Raw genomic sequence first — 21,225 nt, forward strand, 5'->3', positions numbered from 1 at the left:
ACAGCATCATCCATAAACAACCATTCTCTACTCACCCCTACCTTCTGTCTTCTCCATTCCTTCCTCAATAGACATTCCCCTTTCCCAATGCCCCATTTACCCCATCCATCCATCTCATCCTTAGTCACCCCGTCATGTTCATCCCTTCCACCTCTGCTTGGATTAAATGGTGGTCTGGTGTATGTAATCTTTCTCTGAAATCTAAAGTACATCAATCACAAACGAAATATACCAATACTGCCTATTAAATGTCATGGTAAATGTGGGTATTATTTTTTGTGACACCCATTTGCCACAACATATACTGGGCTACTGACTGCATAGTAATGTGTGGCCAATGCTTTAGGAACTGCTTTGAGTAACTCTATAGACCACTAAACCATCTTTATAATGAATTACAATTCACTCCTAACAAGCATTTCCTCTGAAACCATATCTATACAAATACTAACAAATCACAACCTACTCACTTCACTCATTTCATATGGACTTTGAAGACCTACAACACTTGGAGTTTCTGGCATGAAGAAGAATATGATTATTCCAACTGCAGCAATGATGGCACCCGGCACTACAAAGGACAGGGTCCAGTCAATTTCTACAAAGGCTGCAGCAATAAGTGTTCCCAATATGTTCCCAACTGAGGTATGAGAGTTCCACACTCCAAAAATTAAACCTGAAGAAAAAAGAAAAAGAAATTATTCAAACTTCTATTCATGTCTGAATGACTCATTTTTTTCTGGCTTAATTTATACACACAGACTTGTGAAACAATACTCATTTCTCATGCAGTCAAACTCAAAAGTCAAGTCCTAAACCATCAGACCGTATTTACAAACATTATCCACTTTCCAAGCCTACTTCTCATCTTATTAACTCTTCATAACTGGGAATACATTTCCTTTTATTCTGGCTGCTGCTAGGCATTTCCTCAGTAGTGAAGGGGTTTACCCTACCTTGATTAACTTGTACAGACCACTTGGCATACACCAGGATGTGTGACCTGGGGCCAAATCATAATTTTCAGTTGCCTGATCGGTGTGATCCAAAAATAATAACTGGCCTGACCCAACCCAATGCAATTAGGGATAATCATGCACCATGGGGGCTTGCCCATGTGGTATATATGTGGCTTTGGGCCACTTGTAAAACTGGTTCTGACCTAAATCAATGATAAGGACTCATTGACCCTCTCTCCTTCTTCTTGTAGTGTACCACTGCTACAAACCCTTTCCATTTCCTTTTATTCTGACTGGTCTTTGTATTTCATCTCAATGGCATCCTCTCAAGAGAGAAGGTTTTATTTCTAAAGGACTGGAAATGTATTATCAATCACTGTATGAACTCTATAGGTCTATAATATTAGTATTTAACCACTTGAATGCTGATGTCACCTACTGGTAGTTGACATTATTTTTGAGCACAACTTTACCCAAGGCAATAAAACCTATTGCTTACCTCGTTTGCCTTTGCCATACCAGTTGCCCATTGCTGTCACTACACCTGGCCATCCTGTTGTCTGCATCAGCCCTGCCAGTACCTTTACAGGATAATAAAGAAGATACATGTGAATAAATCTACTTTTTAATAGCCATTTTTCTAACACTAATTCATAGAAAATCTTCAGGTACTTCATTATGGACATGTATTTTTTTTATCAAAAGTCACCATCCCTACATTCAAGTCTTATTTTGGAGACAATTCACCATAACAAGTCTTGCAATGTATATATGCAAAATTAAATCCATTTCTGTGAACACCGAATGTTGGTGGGGGATAGCAAGTGGAAGACTGGTAGCATCAACTAGGTAATCTTATTTTTTTTCATCTACCGTGTTCTCCAATATTTTCTATGGGGCAACATTTACTTCATATTTTTATTCATAAGTACAATTCTGCAGATATACGGGATAGGAGGAAAGCTTCTGGGAGCTGTCAAGAGTTTTTATGAGAATAGTAGAGCTTGTGTCAGGATTGGGAATAGAGAGAGTGAGTGGTTCGAGGTAAAGGTGGGACTTCGTCAAGGATGTGTTATGTCGCCCTGGCTGTTTAACTTATACATGGATGGGGTGGTGCGAGAGGTAAATGCAAGGGTAGTGGGCAAGGGATTGGAGATGGTTAAAGAAAATGGAGAAAAGTGGGAGATGAGCCAGCTGTTGTTTGCGGACGACACTGCGCTTGTGGCACGATCGGAGGAGGGATTGAGGAAGTTGGTGATAGAGTTTGGGAGAGTATGTGATAGAAGAAAGCTAAAGATAAATGTGGGTAAAAGTAAGGTGATGAGATGTACAAGGGGTGAAAGTGGCAGTAGTCTGGAAGTGAGCATTAAGGGAGAGCGACTGGAGGAAGTGGATAGTTTTAGATACTTGGGTGCAAATGTGGCAGGAAAAGGTGGAGTGAAAGTGGAGGTAGAATGTAGATTGAGAGAAGCGAGTAAATGCCTTGGTGGATTAAAGAGTGTAATGAGGAATAGACATTTGGAGGTGATAAGATAAGAGGGAGGGTGGAGGGGTGTGGAGTGTATTCAGGGATGGAATGGGTGGGAGTGATTTTATGCCTTTTTCTTTTTGGCTACCCCCCTTGTAAGGGGAAAAAAGCCTTGGTATATGTATATGTATGTATGTACAATTCTGCATTCACAGATGAAGGCAAAGGACAAACCATTAACTTTAATAATTTGTTATGAGAGAAGGAGAGAGAGGGGAGAGAAGGAGTAGCTATACTAGTAAGTGAAGAGATAGGTAAGTGTGTGGTGAAGTAGGTTTCTTCAAGGTTAATGTGGATGAAGGTGAAACTGGGAAGGGAGATGTGGGTCTTTGTAAATGCATATGGGAGTGAGAAGGGTGTAGAGGAAAAGGAGTTTTTTTTTTTTAGATATATTTAAATGAATGCATAGAGGGTTTAGGGAGAAACTTCAATGTAGTTGTACTGGGAGATCTTGATGCTAGAGTAGATGAACCATTAGATGGGCTGGTGGTTGTTGTTGTCGTTCCCTAGACTGTCTGTCCGAGCAGTCCCGTCTCCCCAAGGAATGCCACAGCCAAAACTGGGGTTTCCCATAAATCCTTTATAGAACTAGCCCATCTGACTGCATGGTGAACAGATGGGCTAGTTGGGAAGTGTGGAATGCCAGGTAAAAATTGAAGTGGAGAGATGATAGTGGAAATGTGTTTTGAGAACTGATGATAGCTAACAGTGTTTAGGAGTGGGTGGTGGATAGAAGGGCGGCTGATAGGGCTTTAATGGGTACATAAGAACATAAGAATGAAGGAGACTGCAAGAGGCCATAAGGCCTACACTAGGCAGCTCCGTATCCATCACCACCTATCTTCCCCGTCCATAAAGTTGTCTAATCGTTTCTTAAAACAACATAGTTTCAGCACTTACTACATGGTTACTAAGTTCATTCCATTTGTCAACCACCCTATTAGTAAACCAATTCTTGCCTATTTCCTTCTTAAATCTAAATTTGTCCAGTTTATAACCATTACTGCGAGTCCTGCCCTGTTGCCATAATATGATGACCTTATTTGCATCACCCTTGTTAAAGCCTTTGATCCACTTGAACACCTCTATTAGATCACCCTGCACTCTGCGTCTTTCAAGAGAGTGTAAGTTAAGGTGCCTAAGCCTCTATTCGTATGGCAAATTTCTGAGTACATGTATAATTTTGGTCATTCTTCTCTGTACTGATTCTAGTGAATTGATGTCCATTCTGTAGGACGGAGACCAAAACTGTACCACGCAGTCAAGGATGGGTCTAACTATTGCTAGATAGAGTTTAATAATTACCTCTACACTTCTATTCGTTACCGTCCTAGCAATGAAAGCTAATGCTCTGTTAGCTTTATTCCTGGTGCTAATGTACTGTTTCCTGGTTTTAAGGTCCGGACTCACTAGAACTCCCAAGTCTCTCTCGCACTCAGTTTTCTTTAAAAGCATGTTATCGGAATTTTCTGCTATATTGAGCTTTTTTTGCTAAATCCTCTCTTCATTTTCTTATATACTACTGTATAGTAGTCTGGATGGCTTATACAAATGAAGACAATAAAGTACTATGTACTATTAATAATGCATGTGTTTTGTTTACCCTATACAGTTGGTTTTTGGATAGCGAGCGTTATTGTTGTTGTTGTTGCTGCTGCAGAAAACGTAGTTCGTTGTTATAGAAGTGTTTTTCATGGTGATTACTCTCGCGTACCAATTTTGAATTTTCCCATCAACTGTTTCATTATTTTGTTTTCCTATTATACCGTCTATTTCTACTTGAATATATTTTTGCTACAATTATACTTTATACACTGAATTATATATTATTGTATATATATTATAGTACCTATATATATATACATTATATATATATATATATATACACATATATATACACATATATACCTCCAAAATACTAAATTATAAATTTTTCCTTGATTCCACCACCACAATCTGGTAACATCTGGTAACATTGGACTCGGACACGCATGTGGCCAGTTGACGGAAAATGCTCAACTTAGCGGACCGTTCCCACTAAATTGAGCTATTTCCGTAGACGCGTGTCTGGCCAGCTAGCGGAAAATTGTCAACTTAGCAGACCATTTCTGCTAAGTTGAGCATTTTCGTTATTGCTATTTGCAGTTCGCTAATTTGAGCTTCCGTCAAATTGGGCTTCTACTGTATCATTGTTATCTGATGCCTTATATACTTTAGTGTAAAAGGATAGATTAGTCACACATGACTTACCCTTGGAGAAACCATGCTGTGAATCACGAATTAAATCATGTCTTTCGAGGTCTTCTCTGAGTCTATTTACTATTACTGATTCAAGCATTTTTCCTATAACTGATGTCAAACTGATTGGCCTGTAGTTGCATATAGTTGATCTATCTCCCTTCTTAAAAACAAGAACAACGTTTGCCTGCCTCCAAGCAGTAGGCACAAAACCAGTGTCTACTGATTTATTAAATATTTCAGTTAACTGGTCACAGATTTCAAATTTACACTCCTTAAGCATTCTCGGAAAAATTTTGTCTGAACCCGGGGATTTTGTAGCTTTAAGTCTTTCAATCTGCTTGACTACTACTTTACTAATGCTGATATTAGATAGACTACTTCCTTCATCCCCTCTGAAAATTGGATCGTAGTCAGGTACTTTATCTAACTTCTCATTAGTAAACACAGATAGAAAATAATTGTTAAACTCCTCACTCATTTTTTTCCTCCGATTCTATCATGACATTTTCATTGTTTTTAATTGGTCCTATTCTTTATTTTTGTTCTATAGTGATGAAAGAAACCCTTTGGGTTGGATCTTGCTTGACTGGCAACCTTAATTTCATAATTACGTTTAGCTGTACATGTATTCTTTTTAACCCCATTTTTTATTTTTACGTAAAGTCCTCTTTTCATTACGATCTCATGTTTCAATCTGTCCGTCATCCATTTGGGAGTATTACTATCTTTCCATATTGACTTCAGGGGGATAAATGTATTTTGTGCATTAATAATTGGATCAGTTAGATTGCTATACATTTCATCCAAATTGCTGACCTGTCTGTTGAGCCCCTGTCCCAAGTGACCTGCCCCAAGGTATGCATATTACCTTCCATGACCCAACCCCTGGTCAAGTACCGAGACCTGACCCCGTCAACAATGTCTGAAATGTCTGTAAAGTCTGTATAACATTTCATATTCAATTTCAAATAGGTTTTTATAGTGTCAAAGTTTGCTCTCCTGAAGTTTACTTGGACGTTATTCATACTTTTTAATTCTTCCCAAATAATAACCAGGAGATTTGGAAGAGTTTTGGATGTACATGTTCTTAGGGGAGAGTGTGGGGGAATATCAGATAATTTTTTGGTGGAAGGTAAATTGAAAGTGGAGGATAGATGGAGAAAGAGGAAAAGGACAGATGATAGGAAGGGACTTACAGTAAAATCCTTAAATGAGTTGGAAAAGGAGGAGTACAAGAAGCTGGGAGAAGAGTGGGAAAAGTGAAAGACAGTAGAGCTAGGAGTGGAGGAGGAGTGGGGATATTTCGGGAAGGGAGTCATGGGGTGTGTGGGGGTGGCGGGTGATGGGATGGTGAAATGGATCTGGGGGAGGAGAGCGTTCATGGACTGGTTGTGGGGCAAGATGGGGGAGTCATGTGAGGGGGACAGGGAAGGGCTAAGATGTGAAACATGGGATCGGGGAGGCAGAAGAGAGAGTGGATGTAGGGCAGGGGAGGAGTGTAACAGAGGATTTTGAGGGTAACGAGGATTTTGAGGGTAACGAGGATGTTTTGGAGGGAGATTGGGAGAGGAGTGGGGAGGCAAATCAAGTGGAGGGGTGGGGGTACTTGTGGAGGGATGGTGGCAGGGGGTGGCTGTGGGAGGAGGATGGGCAGAGAGTGTGATGGTGGTGGATGGAGAGGGTGAGGGAATGTTAGGAGGGGATGAGGTGGGGGCAGTTGTTGGAATGATGGGAGGGTGGGACACCTGGGTTGGGTGGGTATTATGTGAGGTGTCTGATGAAGGGGGGGGGGGGATGAGCTGGCTGGTGAAGATGTTTGGCATTTGTCTGGAGAGTGGAGTGCTGGGGGGGCTGCAGGAACTGGAGGGGTGCCTGCGTGGTTCTGCTTAGCAGGGGGGACGGGTGTGAGTGTGGTGGTTTTGAGAGATCAGTTTGTTGAGTGTGTAGGGTGGTTTGTGGGAGGGTTTTGATTGGGAGGACTGGGAGGGGGGTGGGGGCTGGTGGGGGAGCGGAGTGGGTTTGTGAAGGGTGGGGGTTGCGTGGATCGGATTTTTAAGGTGGGATGGGTGTGGGGGGGCACTTTTTTTTTTATGAATTTGGAGGAGGCTTGTGGCAGGGTGGTGCTGTGGGAGGTTTTGTGGATGTATATTTACCTAACTGTAGTATACAGGAAATGAGCAATGCTCATTAGGTCCCACCTTCTATTCTCGAATTTTTATCATACCTAGACTCAGGATGGACAGGAAGGCACTGTGGGAGGTACTGCAGATATATGGGATAGGAGGAAAGCTGTTAAGAGCAGTTAAGAGTTTTTATGAGAGTAGTAGAGCTTGCGTTAGGATTAGAAATGGAGAGAGTGAATGGTTTGCGGTAAAGGTGGGACTTCGTCAGGGGTGTGTTATGTCGCCCTGCCTGTTCAATCTTTACATGGATGGGGTGGTGCAAGAGGTGAATGCAAGGGTTGTGGGTCAGGAGTTGGAGATGATTAACCACTTCCATACGGTGACGCCTACATATGGGGCATGAGGAGCAAGTGGGTACTCGATGATGCCGATGTCGGCATCTTGATTATATTTATTGTAGTCATACCTACGTAATCTCCATTCTCTCTAAACTGGCTGCATCAATTTTCTATGGTTATCAAAATACATGGGTGAAAGAGAACGAACGATTGAGCACTGACTTTATTTTTTATAATGCGATTATGACGCAACATCGCACGTTGGGCGCCTAATGCTGCCAGACGTGTGATGTGCCCTGGAGTGAAGAGGTTAAAGAAAATGGAGAAAAGTGGGAGGTGAGCCAGCTGTTTGCTGACGACACTGCGCTTGTAGCAGGATCAGAGGAGGGATTGAGGAAGTTAGTGACAGAGTTTGAGAAGGTGTATGAAAGAAGTAAGCTGTGGATAAATGAGGGCAAAAGTAAGGTGATGAGATGTACAAGGGGAGAGAGGGACAGTAGGCTGAAAGTGAGCATCAAATTGAGGCAAACATGTATTCAAGAAATACCATTCATATCTATCATTCTATTTTACAAATTATCTTGGTTCCACTACTATACAAATTTCTGCTATTTCAGTTTCAAGCATGGCATGAAGGATATAAAAAAGAAAGAAAAACTACATTGATGCATTAATGGTATGGATGCTCACCTGAACAACTACATAGTACCAGTAATTGTGGATTTTAAGTGCATGGCCAATGCCAAATAAGGCGATGAACACACCCGACAAGATCATTCCACAAGACAAGAAGAGACTCAAGTTGACACGTTCTGCAATAATACCACTATTGTGGATGGAAAGATAATTGTATAACATAGATATTGGCAAGAAAAATGTCAAAATTTATCACTATATAGACAAGAACATGAAAGCCTAATCTTGAAACTTTAAATAAAATGTTATTCTTAACCCAGGAATACAATGCTGCCAGGACTTGAGAGTACTGGTTCACACATCTTAATCACTGCCTCAAAAGAAATACACTCAAACCTCGTTTATCCGGCCTTCACATATCCAGATTTCAGTTTATCCGGATGTTTTGAAGCAGCTGGGCAGCTAAATATTATTTTCAAATATAATATTTAGCTGCCTGAAAACCCGCCATGTACGCGAGGCAAATGATACCGAGTTACAGTAGTTTGAAATGTAAACACCAGATGGCATGTGGCGGGGTATATAAACGATGCTAGTCGTGTGGTGAAGGCCATACAACACCTATTTACAGTACACTACTATTGGTACTACGAATACACCTGTGTCATCATGTCTAATAAAGTCGTGAAACGAAAGCGAGTTGCTCTAACAGTGCGGCAAAAATTGGACTTAATCAAGAAACTTGAGGAAGGAGCAAGTGTAAGAAATGTGTGTGACGAATATTAGAAAATCCAAGGCAAAGTTACTGAATTACTATTCTAAGTTTTGTGTGGACGCATCAGCGGCAAAAAGTGGTAAAGAAGTGCCTAGAAAATACACTCGACTTGGAAAAGAGGCAGAATTAGATGCAGCAGTGTTCAAATGGTACGTTCAGCAAAGGTCAGTTGGTATGAACATTTGAGGTATGGAAATTCTTGTGGCTGCCAGGACATTTGCGCAGAAAATGGATTTAAAGGACTTTAAAGGAAGTGATGGCTGGTTGTGGCATTTCCACAATCGGCACGGAGTAAAGAACACTTATTTCAACCTCAAACCAATGTGTTATGTTCCACTATGCGTTAAGGTTAGTTGAAGGGCGAATTTGGGTTTATAACTTTGTATTTTGGACTAAAATAAAAACATTTTCAATATCCGGAATTTTTCATTATCCGGAGAGGTAGCTGCACCAATTGATCAGGAAAAATGAGGTTTGAGTGTAATAGTTGTCATCTCATAAACAAGTTTACCACTTACAACATGATTAATTCAAAGTAAACCTTCACACCCATACTAATATAAATACATAATACCAGATATGCTGACAATTTTACTACCTATAATATCAGTAGTGTAATACTACATAAAACCCTTTCATTAAAAAAAGAATCTAAAATTCCTGGGCCTCACTTTTGATACTTACATGACAAGAGGTGGGCAATTGCGTTCCTGCGTACGTATGCACTGCCTTTTTAGGAATGCAAGAATGCAAAGTTTTTCAAAGGGACGCAAGTAAGAGGAACACACTGCCCAAATTTTTAAAGCATTCCTACATTTGAGCATTAAGAAATTTTTTTTTTTTTTAATTTTTTCAATGGAAACAACAAAGATGACATTCACTATGCGGCAACATTCTGTCATTTACATTCAAGTGGGAGGCCCTCCTATTGGTCAGCGGCAAAGACAACCTAACCTTTAGATGTTTACATTTAGACAGGAAGCTCTCTCATTGGTCAGCTGCTAATACTAACAAATGTTTTGTGCACCATTATGGCAATACATATAGATCACTCACTGTGTGAACCCATCTAACCAACGAACTTGAGGAGAGGCAGGAGGAGATGGACCAGTTCCACCTCCTCCCCACTGCCGCAGTGCTGTAGGTGAGGCTGTGGGAGGAGGTGGAAGAAACGGTCACCAAGACCTGGACCAGTGGAAGAGTGATGATAAGCATCCCACTCAGCCTGGGCCTCTTCCCCACCCACTACAGGGATGCTTGGCTGGACCTCTTTAAAAAATACAATCTCTTCCTAGCTCAGCTGCTGTGGAGTGGCTGTTTGGCTCAGCGGGAAACATTTTGCAGGCAAAAAGGTCCAGCCTGAACAACATTAACTTTCAACAGCTGGTGTTTGTGAGGGGGAACATGCACCTCCTTGGAAGTGGAGTAGCAGTTATTTTAATTCTTTAAAAAAATTCTAAATGTTGTAACTTGTCTAGTTGTCTGAAATATACATATATTTGAATGCATGAAGCTTTGATGTATTATTACCTTGTATTTTGTTTTATTTTTGAGTTGTGGAATAGTTCTTTTGATGTGTGCAGTATCGTTTTTGAGGAATGCATTTATTTTTTATTTTTTTGAGGGATGCTTTAATAGTTTAGGAGTGCTAATGCAGGAATGCACTGAGCAAAAACATTTGAGGAACACAATTTCAGGAATGTAGGAACGCTAACGCACTACCCAAAATCGAGGAATGTACCCAGGTCTGTGCATGACATTCAGCACACACATCAAAGGCCTGACAGTGAAAAATCAACAAGAAAAATACACCAAGATCACTAGCAAGAATGGGTTTTGGTCAGCAGAAAGGAACTAATGACAATCTATGCTTGCTTATGCTCCCTCAGCATGGTTCCCAACAACAATTAGATTAATTAAATAGGCATATATCTGGCTGCCTTTAAATACTTTTATCAAGCTGTCAATAAAAGATTAATCCATCTCATTTAAACATCTTATTTGCCAATGGTCTTCTGCCCCACAAAATATACATGAATAGATACATACTGTACATTCAAATACCAGAGTCAAAACATATACCCACGCCACTCTTCCAAAATCTTTCACTGTCCTTCCTATCTTTACTTATAAAATATATTAGACATGTAAATTAAGTGCTGCTACACACCTGATGAACATTCCACCTGCATAGGCAAAGAGGAAGGAGGAGTCCAAGCCTCCAAGAAGTGTTGAGTAATTCTCCTGATCTGTAGTAAAATACAATATGAGATTAATAAAAGATTATTCTATCCTGCTTTGGGAGAAGTGTTAAGAGTACTTTGCCATAATGTGTAGAAGCAAATTTGTGTACATTTCTTGAAATCTAGGGTAGTTGTGCTATATTAATAATAACTGTTGCCCTCAAGTTTCACTCACTGAAACCCCATAGCCCAACATGACTGGTAACTGTCCTTAGGCCCTCCCACAAACCTCTCAGATGAAACTTTTAAAACAACACCAACATGGTAGGCCTAGCCACTGAGGCAAATTGCAGCAGATGCAATCACCCCATTGATGACAATGAATATCTTGTATTACACTGTCCTGCTTTTGCCTTACAGACAACCCAAGATCCCTTCCACAAGCGACTCATGGGCCAACCTGTTCCAATGGCTGTTGCCAGCTACCCGTGAGTCATAGGTCTGCAAAAGAGATCTGGAACAACACAGATTTACTGATCTTTACACATACAAATATAATATCACAACCACTTACCAAATGGTTTCCACTGACACCAGTGAGAGTCATTATTGTGATGATTAAGATCAGTGCAGTTTTCATGCAATACAGTCTTGACTACAGAGATGGGCTTCCTTGACAGGTGGTAAGCACAATATGCTAAAAATGTGATTATCCAAATCCATACTGCATAGCTGTAATAAAATGGAAAAAATATATATATACATTTGTATATTCATTATTCCACATCCGGTCTCATTTTGGCATGCTCTTTAATTATAAAATATCTATCTATATATCAAAGCCTTTTTCCTCCTTACCAGGGGGGTAGCCAAGTCAAAAGGCATATACCTAGCTCCATCCACTACCCTTTGCTCCCTCTCATCTTAGCTCCTCATGGATGACAGTTCATCCCTGTATGCTGCCCACTGCTCTGGGTCAGAGGCAATGCAGCAAGACAGCACATCTACAGCAAGGCCACTTCACTTAATCTGTGACCTCCCCCCCTCTCTCCCCTCATGCAGAAAAAGAGAAGGCTGGGATAAATCTCCTCAGGCTATGTCTAACAATATATTACTAACTACTTATACTGCACAAACATATACCAAACTCATTTCTATATTTTACTGGACTATTGATGCACCCTGGTAAAATATACAAATTGGTACACTGGTATGGCATGTATTTATGTGCAACATAATAGTAGTTAACAGAGGTGGGTGTTCCGAACAAATGTTTGTGAACCTTTATCCACGGATTTGTTCAGACTGGCAAAATCCTGGATTTGGGTTTGGAGGTTTGGATTCGGACCGACGTCAAAAAAGATTTGGACTTCCGGGTTCGGAACGTCTTTTTTTCGTGAATCCGAACCTCCGTATCCCGGGAAAAATTAGAAAAAACGAAGATGACCAAACATTGGTTTTCAACTTTTCCGTGGCATACAGATGTGGTGACGCCTATGTTTCTGTAACAACTAGAGATGCCTTTGACCATTAGCATTGTGTTTTACTTTATCGCTTCTCTCTACTTCTATTTCAGTATGGGCGTGTAAGTGTGTGTGTGTGTGTGTTTCTCAAATGACCACTGCTCGAAATGTGCTCGATATGCAAGCCTGTGTGACTGTGTGTAGTAATGCGAAACAAAGACTAGTAGTACTGCCTGGACTGCCCTTCTTTGAACTTAGAAATATACTCGTGGTGTTTATCTCGTTGCTTTATCTATACCACATAGACTCGTCATGTTGTGACCGCAGCTGGCTGCCAGCCAATCAGAACGCTTGTTAGTGACGCGCAGCCACCGCGCATGCGCCGGTGACTGCAGCAGCCAATCAGAGTGCTTGTTTAGCATTTACAAATCTGCACAGTCAGCAGACTTTCTTGTCACCGCGTCCCGTAAGTTACGATTTAGTTAAACAGTGCTACAATAGTCAGACATTCTTCAACCATTGCAGTGACAACACTCTGGAGAGGACACTCAAGGAGGCTACACTACTCTACTCACATCACACTCACCGCTGACAATGGATAAGTACGTGACATCCAAACCGAGGTCGAGAAACCCAAGTGCTCAGTCTGACACACCAAGGTCCACGAACCCAAGCGGCCTCGCTGAGAGTGAATCTGATGCCAGCGATATCTAACTGCCAGAGTTTTCGAGTCCGGAGCTGATGCCTGGCACAAGTCAAGCCGAGGACATGGACATTGCTGACACCGAGGCCGAGCAAGCCGAGGGAGGTCACGGTTCCAGGAGGGAAAGGGACCTCTACAGAGACTGGGACATTCTCAAGCCCTTCTTCAAGTGTGGTGTCGGCAGGGACGCCGGGTTTGCCCTCTGCGCCAAGAAAAATTGCACTGCAAGGCTGAAGCTTCAAAATGACACCAACAGCAACTTAAAGAAGCATTATGCCACCAAACACCCTTTAGATAGTCCTGCCTTAAAAGCAGCCTTAGATGGCAGCAGCAAACGTGGCTGCTCTGCTTCTGGTGGTGGTTGGGATGCCAAAAGTCTCAGGCAGGACTGTATTGAGGAGGCTATGGCCGAGAGGTTTGACCAGCAGAAGGCCCTTGACCTGTTTTATGAGGCAAGTTTTACTTTTAAAAGTTCTACTGTTTTAGTATGAAAATAATTTAATAAATTAATCAACTTTAATAAATAAAAATAATTTATAACAAAAATTTAACTTCAAATACTCACACATCTTTTTTATGTTTCAGTGGATTATCCGCGACATGCTGCCCACCATAACAACAGAGTCAGAGGTGCTCAGGGTCTTCCTCAACTACCTGAACCCTCAGTTCAAGCTGCCGTCCAGGAAAAAGCTTGGCGACGACATCAAGCATATGAGCGCCAGGGCCAAAAATGAGCTCACCCAGATCATGTCCAAGCAGGACTACCTGGCCACCACTGCCGACAGCTGGTCGAGCCACAACTGGGCCTTCATAGGCTCCACAGTCTCGTGGTTGGACAAGGCCACCCTGGAGAGGATGACTGCAGTCTTGGGCATGAAGGAGGTGAAGGAGAGCCAGACAGCCGAGTACTTGGCAAGGTCCTTGAGCAAGCTGCATGAGGACTTCAGCATCAGCAGCAAGATTCTCTGCACGACCACAGACAATGGCACAAACTATGTAAGTGCATTTGTCAACTTTGCACAAGAGGACGTCGTCATACAACCTTGCGAGGACAAGCCTGACAAAGAACTGGCTGATGAGCCTCAGGTCATATCTATGGAGGAGGCCCTGGACCAGGCTGACGAAGCCGAGGTTAGCCTGCCCAAACACCAGAGGTGTGGTGCACATACTCTGAACCTCCTGGCGTCTGAGGCTGTTTCCAAAGTGAGTATAATAATTTCATTTTTCTAAATTTAATAAATTAATAATTTATAAATATTAAATAATTCATTGTTCTTTTGGTAAAAACTAAAAAGATGTAAATTATTATTCATTATTTTTTAATTTGTGAATTGTAATAAAATATTAAATAATATTCTTTTTTCAGGTCCCACAATGGAACCATGGTGGCAGGAATATCTTCAGAAGGTCGGCTGCCAAGGCACAGTCTTTATGGAATGCCCAGGGCCGCCGAACTGTCGCAGCCAACGAGATAAAGGATGCTATCGGCAAAAAACTTAAAAGTCCCTGGCGCGACGAGGTGGAACTCCAGCTATAAGATGCTTTCTGGCCTGCTACAGGACCTGGACACACGTAAAAAGATCAATGATCTCTGTACCAGCATGCGCCCCAACCTGATCCCCGCCTTTGTTGACGAGGACAACGAGGTCATTGCCGAGTACATCAAAGTTATGGCCCCAGTTGCCAATGCTTTGGACAAAATGCAGTCAGACCAGCATGCCTACATGGGAAACTTCCTTCCCAACTTGATGGTGCTCCAGAGGGACTTGAACCTGCTTAGGGACGACAACAGCATCAAGCAAGCCAAGCCCCTCGTCACCTACCTCCTGGGGACACAGGAGCACCATGGCAGAGACAAAAAGGGCTTCACTGAAAGGTAGATATTTTTAATATTTTAAAATAATATAATAATAATAATAATATAATATAATTATATAAATAATAAAATAATATTTTATAGTAATTGAAACAAAAAAAAAATAATTATCATTAATCAATAATTAAATCAACTCGTATCTTAATCTTTTCAGGTTTCAACACATGTTTGAGGACCAGGAGAAGCTCCTTGCGACTGCCTTCCACCCCAGGTTCCGTCTAAAGATGGTCAAGTACATATGCAGGACAAATCCTGACTTGTACAACCTGGTGAGGGACAAGATGGTGTCGGACCTTGTGGCCCAAATCAGGTCCAAGGAGGGGGATGTGGCCTCTGCCTCCAGCCAGCTCACCTCCAGGCCACACCAGCGAGCACGACGAGTTTGCCTTCCTTCTTGAGGACGAGGAGGAGCCTGTGGTGGTGGCCAACCTAGAGGAGGAGGTCGGCAAGGAAGTAGACACTTGGGGCGCCATTCTTGGCACAAGTATCATGAAGATCTCCCCGGCAAACTTCCCCAAGGAGCACAGGCAGCACTGGGTGAACTGTTTCATCAAGCATAACACTCCCCTGCCCTCGTCTGCCTCAGCCGAACGACTCTTCAGCTTCGGCTCGGATATTTTGAGGCCAAAGCGAGCCTCTCTGACCAATCTGAACTTTGCAAACCTGACCTTCATGAAGGGAAACGAAGTTGGTTAAGAGGGACGACAAGTTAGTGAATCTGTGAAGAGTGAAGACTGAAGTGTTGTGAATTTTTGTTTTAAATGTTTTTACCGTTTTGTTTTGCTATTCTTTAAAGATTCGGAATAAATGTTCGGACCGAAATTTTGAAAATCTGGTTCGCTATTCGGAGGTTCGGAACCCAAAATCGGTGAAGATTCAGGTTCGGAACCCCAAAAAAGGTTCGCGCGCCCACCTCTGGTAGTTAATAATATATGGTACAATGCATAACAAAATTATCTGAGCAAGAAAAACAAATAGGTCTGGTGCTGTTTGCTTCTCTTTGTATACATACTAGACTGTCTAATATATTCCTCTACCTCCTACCTGATGAGGACCACAATGGAAATAAGCGTACATGCTTTTTGTGTTATCCTCGGCAATTTGCATTTATTATTCTGAACTATATGTTCTTGTCATTATTTGCACTTCATGTACATTGATTCATTGCCAAATAAAGTCTATCTATCTACTGCTTTATCAATATCTCTATGTTAATCCTTTGGGTAGTGAGGGAGGTTACACCTAAGCTGAATATAATGCCTAGTAGCAATTTAAGTAAGCAATACAATGCTATTCCAAAAATAACAAACATATTTTAATTTTTGGATAGTGAGGAGATTCATATCAACTTGATACATACTGTACATATACTAAAGGCTTTTTCCCCCTTACACTGGGGGTAGCCAAAAAGAAAAAGGCATAGAAACCACTCCCACCCATTCCATTCCCTACATATTCCACTCCCTCCACCCTGCCTCTTATCTTGGCACCTCCTGGATGATGGGTCATCCCTGCATCCTGTCCACTGTCCTGGGTCAGAAGCAGTGTCGCAAGACACAGCACATCCACAGCAAGGCCACTTCATAAATTCGGTGACCCCCCCCTCTCCGTTCCCTCATACAAAAAAGAAGATGGGGAGAAATCCCTTCGGGCTATGTCAAATTTTTTCTCATACATACTTCCTCACCCCCCATCCCCCACCCACTCCCCCTCATGCATCACAGCATCATCTATATATAACCCTTCTCCATTCACCCCTATCTTCTGTCCTCTCCTGCCCTTCCTCAACAGACATTCCTCTCTTTTGTTATGCCCCTTTCACCCCATCCATCTCATCCTAGAACACCCCCTCATATTCACTCATTCCACCTCTGCCTTCCACACCTTTTACTAATCTTTCCTCACTCATTTTTTCCTTATGTCCAAACCATCCTAATACTTTTTCATCAACCTAATCTCCCTGCTCCCTTTCCACCCCTGTTCTCCTCACCTCCTCATTTCTTACTATCTAGCCTAGTAACCCCTAGCTATTCTATCAATACATGAATGGTAATCTTAAAAACCAACAGGAAATGGTGAAATACGCCAAGGGAATATAGAATACACAGAAGAATTAGAAATGGCCGAAGTCATGAGTAATCACCTCAAATCTGTCTTCACTAGAGAGAAAACACAATACTGGGACGAAGGAAATGAAAGGCAATCTCCCGCCATGAGTGAGATAACAATAACACAAAAAGAAATAATGGAACATCTATCAAATCTTGACATCAGGAAATCACATGGCCTGGATGGAACTGCAAATTGGATTCTAAAAGAATGCAAAGAAGAACTAACGGACAAAATACATAACACAAGTTGCTCACTTAAAGAAGGAAAAATACCAAAAGACTGGAAAATGCTAACATTGTACCAATATATAAAGGAGGAAACAAGGAGGAACCAACTAACAACAGGCCAGTGTCACTAACAAGCACTATAGCCAAAATTTGTGAGAAAATCATCAAGAATAGATGGGTAAAACACCTGGAAGACAACAATATCATAAACCCAAAACAATTTGGGTTCAGACAAGGAGGATCATGTACCACAATCTTAATACGTTTCTACTAAAGATTAATAGACTTTGTGCAAGAAAGGAATGGATGGGCTGATTGTGCCTTCCTGGACTTAAGAACATAAGAATGAAGGAGACTGCAAGAGACCATAAGGCCTACACTAGGCAGCTCCCTATCCATCACCACCTGTCATCCCCATCCATAAAGTTGTCTAACCATTTCTTAAAACAACTGATAGTTTCAGTGCTTACTACATGGTTACTAAGTTTATTCCATTTGTCGACCACCCTACTAGTAAACAATTTCTTGCCTATTTACTTTTTAAATCTAAATTTGTCCAGTTTATAACCATTACTGAGAGTCCTGCCCTATTGTTTTAATATGATGACCTTGTTTGCATCACCCTTCTTAAAGCCTTTGATCCACTTGAACACCTCTATTAGATCACCCTGCACTCTGCATCTTTCCAGAGTGTAAGATGAGGTGCCTAAGCCTCTCTTCGTATGGCAAATTTCTGAGTTCATGTATCATTTTGGTCATTCTTCTCTGTACTGATTCTAGTGAATTGATGTCCATTCTGTAGGACGGAGACCAAAACTGTACTGCATAGTCAAGGATGGGTCTAGGTATTGCTAGATAGTTTAATAATTACCTCTGCACTTCTATTCATTACCGTCCTACCAATGAAAGCTAATGCTCTGTTAGCTTTATTCCTGGTGCTAATGTACTGTTTCCTGGTTTTAAGGTACGGACTCACAAGAACTCCCAAGTCTCTTGCACTCGGTTTTCTTTAAAAGTTTGTTATCTAAGCTGTATCTATTTTCGGGGTTGTGTAGTCCAACGTCTAACACGCTACACTTAGAGATACTGAAGTTCATTTGCCATTTCACCAACCATGTGAACAATTTGTTAAGATCATCCTGCAGAATCTCTGTGTCGTCTCCTGACCTAAGTAGGCGTCCTATTTTAGTGTCGTCCGCAAACTTACTGACATCACTATTTATTCCGTCGTCCAAGTCGTTTGTGTACACAATGAATAACTAGGGACCCAAAACAGAGCCCTGGGGGACCCCACTAGTAACATTGCCCCACCTAGATTTTACTCCATTTATGGTGACCCGCTGTTTTCTGTTACTAATCCAAGCTCTAATCCATTCTAACACTTTTCCTCCTATGCCATGGGTTTTGATTTTATTTAGTAGTCTCTGGTGTGGCACCTTATTGAACGCTCTGCTAAAGTCAAGGTAAATAATATCGTAATTATTAATGTTATCTGACGCCTTACAAAGGGCTTTTGACAAAGTACCACACAAAAAATTATTTAAAAAACTGGAACATATAGGAGGGATACAAGGGAACCTACTAAAATGGATGGAGGACTTCCTGATTGGTAGAAAGATGAGAGTAGTGCTCAGAGAAAAATATTCAGGTTGGAAAGAGGTGATCAGTGGAGTACCGCAAGGATATGTATTGGCTCCAATAATGTTTGCTATTTATGTGAATGACATGGATGATGATGTGAAATATTACACGAGCTTCTTTGCATACGATGCCAAACTGTTAAGGAAAGTAAAAACTGAAAAGGATTGCGAATCACTGCAGGAAGACTTGAACAAGGTATGGAACTGGAGCAAGAAATCGGAAGTGGACTTCAATATTAACAAGTGTAGCATAATGGAGTTTGGAAAAAGCAAAAATAGAATATCAGGACAATACAAAATTGGAACCAAGGAGATAAAGAAGGAGAGATCCGAAAAAGATTTGGGTGTAGAGATTGGCTAAACTGGAATTACCGACTCTGGAGCAAAGAAGAGAGAGGTGACCTACTGACCATATACAGAATCATGAAGGGCACAGAAATACTCAGAGGACTTGTTAAACTGGGACAAGAGAAGCACAAGAGGACATGGAAAGAAAATAAAAAAACATAGCTATAGAAGAGATCTAAAGAAAAACAGTTTTCCAGAGTGGTAGACACTTGGAACAAACTGGACAATGAAATAGTGTATGCAAAAACCATTCATGAGTTTAAGAGCAAACTAGACACTGTGGGATACAAAGGCGGGCACCACGAGCATAGCTCCCCTTCTCACAAATTACACCTAGGTAAATTCTGTAACAAAATCATGGAAGGGGCAACAAGAAAATTCAGATCTCCCAATGCAGCAAGGTAGATCATCTCCACAACAAGTTCCCATAATTGATATTAATTTACAGTCAAAGCTTCATTACATGGCAATCCCTTTTCATCCACTTAAGAATTTACAGAGACAAGAAGAAATCCCTTTAAGCCACAAATTCATCATCCATTCACAACAATTCTCTACCACTCACACTTATCCCTTCTCCTCTCCCTTCCCTGATCAACAGACATTCCCCATGTACCCAAGGCCCTTTTCACCCAATTCTCAGTATTCCCCTGAAGTTCAGTTCATCAGCCTATGCCTTCCACAAGTTTTTTGTTGGTTTTTCTCCCCTCATTCTTTCCATATGCCCACACCATCCCAGTATTCTTTGATCAAACCTATTTGCCAGCTCGTTTTTCATCCCTAATCTTATTTCTTACTATCCATCCTTGTAACCCCCATTATACTACTTAAACACTTCATCTCAAGAAGTATGGTGGGGGTTACAACCCATACTATCAAGAAAATCAGATATGTTCACCACAATGACAAGATATGGCTAACAAACTTCTTAGGTGGCACACAATGCACAGTAACACAAAACCAAATTTCTGGGACTGACTGTTCAATGAAGTCCTCCAAGTGATCCCCCAATACAAGATCCAGATTATATCATCACAATAATATCCCAGCAAAGCTACAAAACGGCAATCAAGAACATACAAGTTTACTTAGATAACCTAGAACAACAGCTTGGTTGTAATAGAATGGAAATCTCACCCCAGAAATTATTAGCAACACTGCTTACTCCAGGCAACCAGGGATAAAAAAACATCTAATAGTAAAAGTAAACACCCAAACTTCCATTGCCAAAACAAAAATTCTAGGCCTCCCTTGATTCTTACATGAACTTCAACCAGCACATAAAAAACCTGATAGAAAAACTCAAGAAAACACACTAAAATCACTCAGCAAGGGCTTTGGACAGTATAAGGAAACTCTTATCATGACATACAGTTCTCAAGCACCACACACAATCATGATTCCATGGCTTGGTTCCCATGAATCATGAAAAGTTTACAAACTACAATATAGAGCATTTGAATCACAACAGGATGCATCAAAACCATCTTGATAGAACATCTCCAAACAAAAACCAAAAATACTTCCTACAGAACATCATATGCAAAAAGCCTTCATCCCTATTCACTCATGACATCACACAAACACAACCAACTGAAAAAAGCAGCATCCCACTCAATCATTTACCATTTCTACCATATAATACACCAACACAAAATCTCTCGGATTTCAAAACATGTTCTTCAAGACTAACCATAAAGTCCCTACTCCAACTCCCCAGACCCAGACATCAACCCTACAAAGAATTCCCTGCCAAGAAAAGCAAGAACCACACTGGCATGCTTGTATTTAGAGCGCCTACCACAGAATACACCTGACTACAGAAACATTTTGCTCCAGATGCAATCACCACACAGATGACACCAAACACCTCTTGCACTGTTCCAACCTAGCTATACCCAGACTACAACACAATATTTCTTCCTCAAGTGACTTGTGGGTTAGTCTGGTCGCTGTTGCCAGATACTTGTGAGCCTCCTAAGAGAGGCCTGGGATAACAGATTGATTGATATTCAACACTTTTCATAATTCTATAGTTTGTCCAAGATTAATTCACATTTGCCAAAACTAATC

General features: G+C 41.2%; 2 protein-coding genes across 4 annotated transcripts in view; one reads left to right on the forward strand and one right to left on the reverse strand.

Annotated features, from left to right (window-relative positions):
* Positions 1–21,225, reverse strand: part of MFS16 (major facilitator superfamily transporter 16) — a 67,181-nt gene that overhangs the window by 39,712 nt on the left and 6,244 nt on the right. For all 3 annotated transcript variants that reach the window (XM_076205555.1, XM_076205553.1, XM_076205554.1), the window contains exons 2-6: positions 11,358–11,515; positions 10,771–10,849; positions 7,880–8,015; positions 1,459–1,540; positions 471–676 (exon numbers count right to left, since the gene is read on the reverse strand). In XM_076205555.1, coding sequence (XP_076061670.1) covers positions 471–676; positions 1,459–1,540; positions 7,880–8,015; positions 10,771–10,849; positions 11,358–11,515 — 661 coding nt within the window. The remainder of the gene's footprint in view (positions 1–470; positions 677–1,458; positions 1,541–7,879; positions 8,016–10,770; positions 10,850–11,357; positions 11,516–21,225) is intronic.
* LOC143037411 (uncharacterized) lies at positions 14,428–16,331 on the forward strand. Its single transcript, XM_076205556.1, has 2 exons — positions 14,428–14,825; positions 14,980–16,331. The coding sequence occupies exons 1-2, from the start codon at positions 14,428–14,430 to the stop codon at positions 15,221–15,223; spliced, it is 642 nt and encodes a 213-aa protein (XP_076061671.1). The 3' UTR covers positions 15,224–16,331.

This window comes from Oratosquilla oratoria, chromosome 22 (assembly GCF_046742065.1).
Source record: "Oratosquilla oratoria isolate Oo_2021 chromosome 22, ASM4674206v1, whole genome shotgun sequence".
Classification (NCBI taxonomy): domain Eukaryota; kingdom Metazoa; phylum Arthropoda; class Malacostraca; order Stomatopoda; family Squillidae; genus Oratosquilla; species Oratosquilla oratoria.